The 8,601-nt window shown below is 35.1% G+C and overlaps 1 protein-coding gene across 2 annotated transcripts; it reads right to left on the bottom strand.

The window, feature by feature from the left end:
* Positions 1-4,160: 4,160 nt before the first annotated feature.
* LOC110095395 (pentatricopeptide repeat-containing protein At1g13040, mitochondrial) lies at positions 4,161-8,083 on the bottom strand. 2 transcript variants are annotated; one of them, XR_003702201.1, is made up of 3 exons: positions 5,667-8,073; positions 4,706-4,837; positions 4,161-4,319 (listed from the first exon to the last, which is right to left on the bottom strand). XR_003702201.1 is itself a non-coding variant. In XM_020820927.2 (3 exons), the coding sequence occupies exons 2-3, from the start codon at positions 7,678-7,680 to the stop codon at positions 4,773-4,775; spliced, it is 2,079 nt and encodes a 692-aa protein (XP_020676586.1). In that variant the 5' UTR covers positions 7,681-7,777; positions 7,944-8,083; the 3' UTR covers positions 4,479-4,772. The 2 variants fall into 2 exon arrangements, 1 of the variants encoding a protein (XP_020676586.1); XM_020820927.2 differs by lacking the exon at positions 4,161-4,319 and having other exon boundaries at positions 4,479-4,837; positions 5,667-7,777; positions 7,944-8,083.
* Between the last annotated feature and the right edge of the window lie 518 nt (positions 8,084-8,601).

The following is an 8,601-nucleotide window of genomic DNA, read 5'->3' as shown; positions in this document are numbered from 1 at the left end:
AAGATCGGCCGTCCATCCAAACCACTCCTAATTTACCCTTGATCTCCCACTTATTTACAAGTCATACCGCTCAAGAATTCTATAAAAAGAACCCCATTTCCTCTTGAAAGGGGGGAGCCAAGAGAGAAGAAGGAAGAGAAGAAGGAAAACTCTAATAGCCTAGCTCCTCCTCGACCACCGCCGGGGTTCTGCTGCACCACCGTCGGAGTTCTACCGCACCACCGTCGAACCACCAAGGGACGTCGGAGTTCTGCCGCACCACCGCCGGACCACCAAGGGACGCTGGAGTAGTGTCAAACCACCATCAGACCATCGATGGACATCGAAGAGCCACCCGAAGCTAGAGTACCCCCTGACTCTGAAGTGCCACTACCGGATCACCGACTGACATCATAGTGCTACCAGACCACCACCTGACGTTGGACTGACGTGAAACTTTCAATTGACATTTATAATCTGGTCGTCTTCAAGGATGAGCAAGATCATTGTACTTTACTTAAATTCTAGTGGAATCATTTTCAACTAGGCTAGGCCTCGTGGTTTTTCCCTTTTTTTAGGGCTTTCCACGTAAAAATTTTGTGTTTTCTGTGTGTGAGCTAGATATCCGTGCAACGCTAAGACGTAGTATTCTAACTCTATCACCGCGTATATTCTAGCCCGCAACATCACTTAAGCTACATTTGGGACAGCCTTTTTACTGCTTTCTGAAGCAACTTTTTAGTATAATTTTTTTAGTTTAAGAAAATTTTGAATTAAAAAGCTGCTTAAAATAAAAAAGACGTCCCAAATGAAGCCTTAATGCTACCTCAATGATAAATATAATTAGATTTTAAGGAATTTAATGATAAAAAATTTCAAACTATCTATTATATTATCTTTTTTTTGTTAACTATTAAATATAATAAAGAACTTTCTTTTATTATTCTCCATATTATATGGGTTTCGAAGTCCAATCAGAAAAGTTCTTTTTATCTCATTTATGGTGACATATGAGAACACCTAATATATCTATGGCTCAATAAATTGTCATTCATTAATGCATTAGTGGATCTTTTTCATATAAAAAATCAATTCTATGTTAAAATTAAGAGTCAATTTTAACAATGAAAAAAAAACTTTTTTAAAATTCTCTCCCCTCATATTTATAAAAAAATAATAAAATAAAATAATACATAAGCCCCCTTAAGCATACACATATCAATAAAATAGGAAAATTGAATGAAAGAATGACCACATACTTGTTACCATAGGGGCTCTCCATGTTTAAAAGAATGTTATAAAATAAAGTTGGAGTAAAGTTGTCTTAGTAATTGCTTATATCATAAATTGATGACCTACAAGGGTCCTTAGGTTTAAGAGTCCTACCCTAGTTATAGCTAAATTATTTTCTCACTTCAACACCTCAAATAACCTTGCTCTTGAGATATTTGAAAGTGTGGCCTTAGCGCATACATTTCCTCAAAGTAGAGGAAAACTTGATCCAAATGTAATTAAATGTATTTTGTCTCACAATCTGACCAAACAATATTTCTATCGTGTTAAGCTGTGACAGCAAATCCTAATATCTAGTTTTAGAATGTTTCATATTCTCTTCTTAAGTTTATTTTAAATAAATAACATACAACAAAGTTATTAAAACATCTACAAGTTTTCTTTCATTTCATCAAAATGTATACAGTACATATTTATAAACAGAAATTACATAACTAAATAATTAACTAGTCATGACTATACAAAAATCAAAGCAGAAAAATACATATAAACTCATATCAGATTCTAAGTTGATAATCAACAAGCTTCTTCCCTTTCCCAAATCCTGAAAACAAAAAACAAAACCACAGTGAGCTACAACAGCTCAGCAAACCACACAAACTGATCTAAATTATCAAATTCTTTTATTAAATATTTTGCTAAATATTTAAAATCAATTAAATGCATACTATGAAAGGTAATAAGTGCATAACAGTTATCTAATTATTCAAATAATAATTTTGAGCATATAATATCGGCTCCAAAAATGATTTTATGATCTGAGTTCATGTTTCCTATAAGCACAAGTCCCTATAGTTATTACCCCTTCTGATAGCGAGATAAAACTTTTGATTAAGACTAGTCATCAAATAGATACATAGTATCTGACGTATAATAGCAGCATGATTTGATATTTGAAAATTTAATATTTAAAACTAGAAATTCACCATCTCTCGCTTAAAGTGGATATTTGGGGGAATGATGATAGACCTGATCAAAATCTCATGATTTTTTCGTCCCCGATTATCATGGTCCCTAGTCTACTTAGTCAAATGAGGTAATCAACCCAACTTGACCGAAATATCCTTGTCAGCAACCATAAGTTGCTTCGTCCAAGGGTTCTTAGACATGGGGTATGTTTGTCTAAGAAAATAAATATGAATCCACATTAACTAACAAAGAGCATTATTCCCCATTTATCATATTCTATTAATTTATTACTCAAAGATTTAATTTGGTTGGGGAAAATACATGTTGTAACGCCCCAAAATTAAATTTGGAAGAATTGTATATTTATCATTTTAAGAATATATCAAAGTTTCTATAAATCATCAATGTAAACAATAACTAACGAAAGCAATTAAGATCGTATACATAAAAAAAATTTGTCATTCATTCACCAAAAATATCATTTATACTAACTAAGATATCAATACAATCACTAATTTATCACAAGAATAAGTAAAAATTCAATAAATCAATAAAATAACGGTGCAAAAATAATTCATAAATCACTAAAAAAATCTATCTTATCTATTCATATGTATCATTAATGCATCCAATAATATCAATGATATTAATGTATCTATCAATGTCATCAATGCTATCAATATATGCATGCATCAATGTATGATTTAATAAGGCATGACATCCAATTTTAATGTGGTGTTTTCAACTTTTTTTACCCTAATTGATTCTCATATGGTCATTAGTCATATCAACTATCATGTATTCAATTAATCAATTATCATTACATGTGGCTTCATTAAATCAATAAAGAGTAGTCACTATCTGTCCATCAACGTAATCGATCATTTGTTACATGTTACAATCAGGATAACACCACAAACCATCTTTAAAGGTTGACAGAGATCCTTAAATTTCTTTAGATTTTATTCTGCAATTTTATTTATACTTTTGTAGTTATGAGCTTGTGATAGAATAATAATTGTTGTGATCTACTGGCTAGTGTAAATGATATTTTGATGAATGAATAACAAAAATACCTTGATGTGTATGATTTTAGTTGATTTCGCTGGTTATTATTTATATTGATGGTTTATATAATCTCTGGTATATTCTCAAAATGATAAATAGATAATTCCTCCAAATTTGATTTTGAGGCGTTACAAATTGGTATCAAAGCTGTTTTTGAAAGAATTAGATTGTAACCAGAAAAATAGTAATTGATTTATGAGTGTGGCAGAAGTTGGGTAGTATAAATTTGTCATTTATGCATTTAATTGATCGAGTTTGATGAGTTCTGATTTGTTGTTTATTTCGATTTGATTTGAGTTTTGATTTTACCGATTTTTTTATATTGATTTTGTGTCCAAATCCTTAAGGGAAAAATCGGAGATTACATTTTTCTAAGGTGGGTATATTATAATAATTCAATTTTAAAATGATTTTTTAAAATGAAAATTTTGAATTTCAACATTGTGCATTGTTAGAGAAGATAGAGGGAAGAGAGATAATGTTGTTCGTGCTTTTTCATCCGTCAATTTTTTTCATATATTTCTTCTTTTTTGTTGTAAATAACTCAAACCTCATTTTAGTTGTCAATGTATTTTGAATGCAATTAATCGGTAAAATAACGATGCAAAAATCATTCATAAATTACTAAATGAATTTATCTTATCTATTCATATGCATCATCTATTTATGTATTATCAATATATTCAATGTGGTCAATAATATTAATGTGTATGTCAATGTCATCAGTGCTATTAATATATGCATATTGAAAAAAATTTCCAAGTTGTTTGGAGGCTTGGTGCCCTACTACTCAAGGAGATTGGGTGATCTCCTCGAACTCCTACTTTGAAATTATGACTTACCTTACCTCCACCTTCAAATTAACTACTCCAAATTAACTTTAATTCTTCTAATTATTTTAAAAGAATCTCTCATCCACCAATTGATCACATCAGTAATCCTAGGCCCCATCATCCCACTCTAATCACTAGCAAGCAACTATGGAAGGATGTCCACAAAGAGCATCATTATCTAAGAGTTGAGTGTTGAAGAGGAGTTTAGACCATAATAAGGATCATCCATATTCTTTCCTACGTTTAGAAAAAAAAAAACAAATGAGAGCTTCCTTTGAGAAATGGTGAATAGCTAGGAAGGTTGAATGAATACAGTCGCGCTTAACATAATGGTAATAAGTAATAACATATTGAAAATAGTACTCTGCTTCTTTAACACGCAGAATAGACACAGGATTGCAAGGAAAATCAGATTCATTGAAATTTGTTCAAATAACAAAGGATCTGCATAGATTCCAATAATGCAAGTTTCAAGAACTACAATACAATTTGTAAATAAGTTAAATCAACAGATCTGACTCTGGAAATACAAATGTACAGCGAAATTTTTGTTAGTTATGTTATGAAGCCCTAAATCAAATAAGTTCCAAGTTATCAAACAGTGTGGGGTTCAGAGCTCAAACCTTGAGATCCTTCAGCTTCAAACTAAAGAAAAATAATAATCCTGCTGTGGATGAGGCTGACTCGTCTTCATGAACCCTGTTTCTCATAAAGTTGCTTGCTTTTTCTAAGGTCGACTTTTGACCTGCTAAATGCTGCAACAAGGATGAACCATAAACAGAATTTGTTAATATCACAGTCTCACAGATGAAATTAGTTATGACCAAATTTAAACTATCAATTGGGTCATCTTTAATATGCAACCCATCCAAGTGTTATATAATGCAGATTTTTGAAATGCAATGAATGCTAATAGATATAGGGAACAACAAAAACAAATGGGGAGAAAAAGATGATGAGTAGTTGTGGACCATTGTCTATGAAAACTAGAGTGTTGTCATCAACACCCGAGCGATTTTGCTGGTGCATGCATGATTGTAGGAGCTCGGGTAGCCCAGACTGGCCAGCACTGAGAAAGTGAGGCCGACATTAGCCCTACTAGTTTATTGCATATAAGCAGGAGTGTCAATTTTGGGTCACGGGTTGGATTCGGGTCGAACTCAAAATTGACCCGGCACTATTTGGGTCAACCCGAATCCGACCCGGTTTTGCAAACAGGTTAATTTTTCGGACCCGAACCCGTCACGACCCGAATGACTCGGGACCGTGAAAAAAAATTGCTAGTTTTCGAGTCAAAAAACGGGTCAAACTCCGCTTTTTGGGTCAAAATGGGTCGAAAACGGGTCAATCTCAGGTTCTTGGGTCAAAAACGGGATTTCGGGTCACTTTCGGGTCGAAGGGTTAACCCAACCCAGTTTTTGAAATGGTTCAAATTGTTGAACCCTAACCCGACCCGTTTCGGATCCGAGTTGACCCTAACCTGAAATTTTTGGGTCGGGTTCGAGTCGGATTTTTTGGTCGTGTCAAATATTTAAACCCCTACCTACAAGTCAAATCTGATAAGCATTAACCTAAAAACCATACCTTCTTTGTGATCATTGGTAGATGACTCCTTCAACTTTGTCACTTCTATCAATCTTTCAGAAATTGTCTTGTCAAGAGTAAAGCCCTTCTCCATCATATCATCCCAAATCATATGGGCCAGAGCAACCTTATCTTCCATTAGAAGTCCACCAATAAGCAACTTGTAAGTGACATCATCAGGAATTACACCCCTGCTCCACATATCTTCATAAAGAGCCATGGCCTCATTAACTCTGTGAGCTCTGAGAAGTCCATTGACAAGTGCACTGTATGAAACTACATCAGGAGAGATCCCCCCTTTAATAATATCATCGAAGTAACTGCAGGCAAGTCCAATTCGGCCAGTCTTACAATAGTGGTGTACCATAATGCAGTATGCATTAGCATTGGGGACTACGCCAACCTTGAACATCTGATCGAAAAGCTCCTCTGCAAATTCAACATTTCCAGCTATCAAAAACCCATTAATCAGAGTGCCATATGTTACTGTATCTGGTTGTATCCCCTTAAGACTCATTCCCTTGAACAGCTTGTGTGCAATTGATGTCTTTCTGGCTCTGCAGAGACCATCAATTAGGACGTTGCAAGATACAATATCACACAGACCTTCCATCTCCATCATATTAGCAAACAACTTATAAGCTTTTTCAATCTGTTTAGCCTTGCAAAGACCTTTCAGTAGTTGATTGTAACTGTAGCTATCAGGATTAATCCCTGAATTTTCCATAGATTGGATCAATTTCTCTGATTCATCAAGCATTCCATTGTTACACCAATAATTCAAAAGTATGTTGCATGTAACCAGATCAGGTTTGCACCCGTTTCTTCTCATCAAGGACATGATTGCTTTTGCTTTATCAACTCTGCCGGCTACGCAAAACCCATTGACAACAGCATTGTAAATTGAAACACTCAACTCACACTTATTCTTGATGACTTCCATCAGTATTTCATAAGCAACATCAACTTTCCCAAAACGACACAAACCAAAAATTAATGAACCGCAGGCGATAACATCCGGCTTAAAGCCACTTCTCTGCATTTCATCCCAAATTTCCACCGCAGCGGTGAATCTTTTGGTATCACATAAGCCAGTGATAATTGTTGTATAACTAACAAGATCAGGTTTTCTTCCTTGCTTAAACATAGTCTCCAAGAAGTTCACAGCATCATCCAATCTTTTCTCTTTACATAAAGACTTCAAGTATATATTATAAGCCCAAATGTATGGCACACACCCATTCTTATCAGTGTCCAGTAAAAGTTTTTCCACGAATTGAAGATTCCCAGCCTTACATAAGTAAGAAATGAATTTTGAATAGGTAAATGAGCTCAGTGTAAATCCTTCTTGGATCATCTCATTGTAGTATTTCTCAGCTAAATCAAAACAGCTGTTTTTAATCAACACACCTATGAACTTATTGTAATCTACACTAAATACGCGACAATCGGAGACAATCATATCATCAAATGCTTCAAAAGCAAAGCTTAGCAAACCACATTTGACATACCCAGATATAAGTATTCTGTATATAGAACGGTGCAGCGTGAACCCATCATCACGTAACTTTCTCAGAATAACAGCCAGAAGATCAAAGCTTTGATCTTCCAGAAGTAAACAGATCATTGACTTAGTGGTGAAGTGGTCATGCTTGAAACCCGGCTGAGCTTCAGCCCATAGAAAAAAGTGGAAGCCAATTTCAGAGTTCGGTAAACCCTTGAGTACCTGATTGACTGCGTAGTTATTCAAAACAATATCGATGCTCTGAAGCTCCATTTCCACTTCCTTGGACCATCTACCGGACTGCAAAGCAGTTGTGAGCCTTAAATAAGACTCGGCAAAGGAGGGTTTTGGTCTCCCAAACAAGCTCGAGAGAACATTGTCAACTTTGGGCTTATGATTGCGGTTTAGAGTTCCAATTGAGCAGAATAGAACAATCTGTAACCTGGAATAAGACAGCAACGGACGCCTTAACCTAGAATACCCGATAGTTCGGTGGAGCGCCCATTCCATCTGCTGGCCAAAAACCCCAGATGTATATCTCGACAGTTTTGTCGAGCAGATAGCGCCGCCTGCAAAACCCGGCCTTTTCAGGTAGAGTGCATCCCATCTGTTGGCCAAAAGAGCACGATTCTGTCAGAGGAATTACATCGAACAAGTGAGCGGACAAATTATAAACCCAAGCCGAAATAGCTGTGGAGCAACTCCGTGAATGAGAGAAAGAACGTCGAGGATGGAAAATAGGAATCGTCTACATCGAGAGGTAGTAGAAGCACCGGATAAAACTTCTTCTCCCTCCGGCGGTGATTTTGTCGGAGATGTTTCGCTGGGAAGGATGCGACGGTCTCGCCCGAGAGCGAAGTGGTCTGGCTTGTCGTCACTGGGTCTGAGCCCGTCCGGTCTCTTCTGAAAATAAGATCATTTGGAAATCTATACTGTATTTTAAATACAAATTATTTTAGGAGTAAATTTTTTTTTTTTTCCTTAGGTCATTTAAAGGGTCTTTTGGTTGGATGAAAAAAAGCATGCATAGTAAAATCGAATTAAGAGAAAAAAAAAATCATGAGGTTTGGTTTAGCTAAAAAATTCATTATATAGTAAATGATATAAAAATCATTCTTTCTTCATAGTTGAAAAAGAGAAGATTTTTGTATCACTTACTATATAATGGATTTTTCAATTAGGTCATGCCACAAGATTTTCCCTTTTCTAGGCCTTCCACACAAAAAAAAATCGATCTTACTAATTTTATATGTATGTGCTGACTTTTTGTACAACGGTGAGACGTAAACATAGACACTACCAACTCAAAATTTTTATCATATAATAGTTTAACGCCGTCTGTGAAAAGTTCATTCCCAACTTACTTCTTCAATGGATGATTGAAGTTATATAAATAACATATTTTTTCATTCTTACACTCATCGTAGCAGA

Source organism: Dendrobium catenatum, unplaced genomic scaffold, assembly GCF_001605985.2.
Source record: "Dendrobium catenatum unplaced genomic scaffold, ASM160598v2 fragScaff_scaffold_1199, whole genome shotgun sequence".
NCBI lineage: Eukaryota > Viridiplantae > Streptophyta > Magnoliopsida > Asparagales > Orchidaceae > Dendrobium > Dendrobium catenatum.
This window is presented reverse-complemented; position numbering and strand designations above follow the sequence as displayed.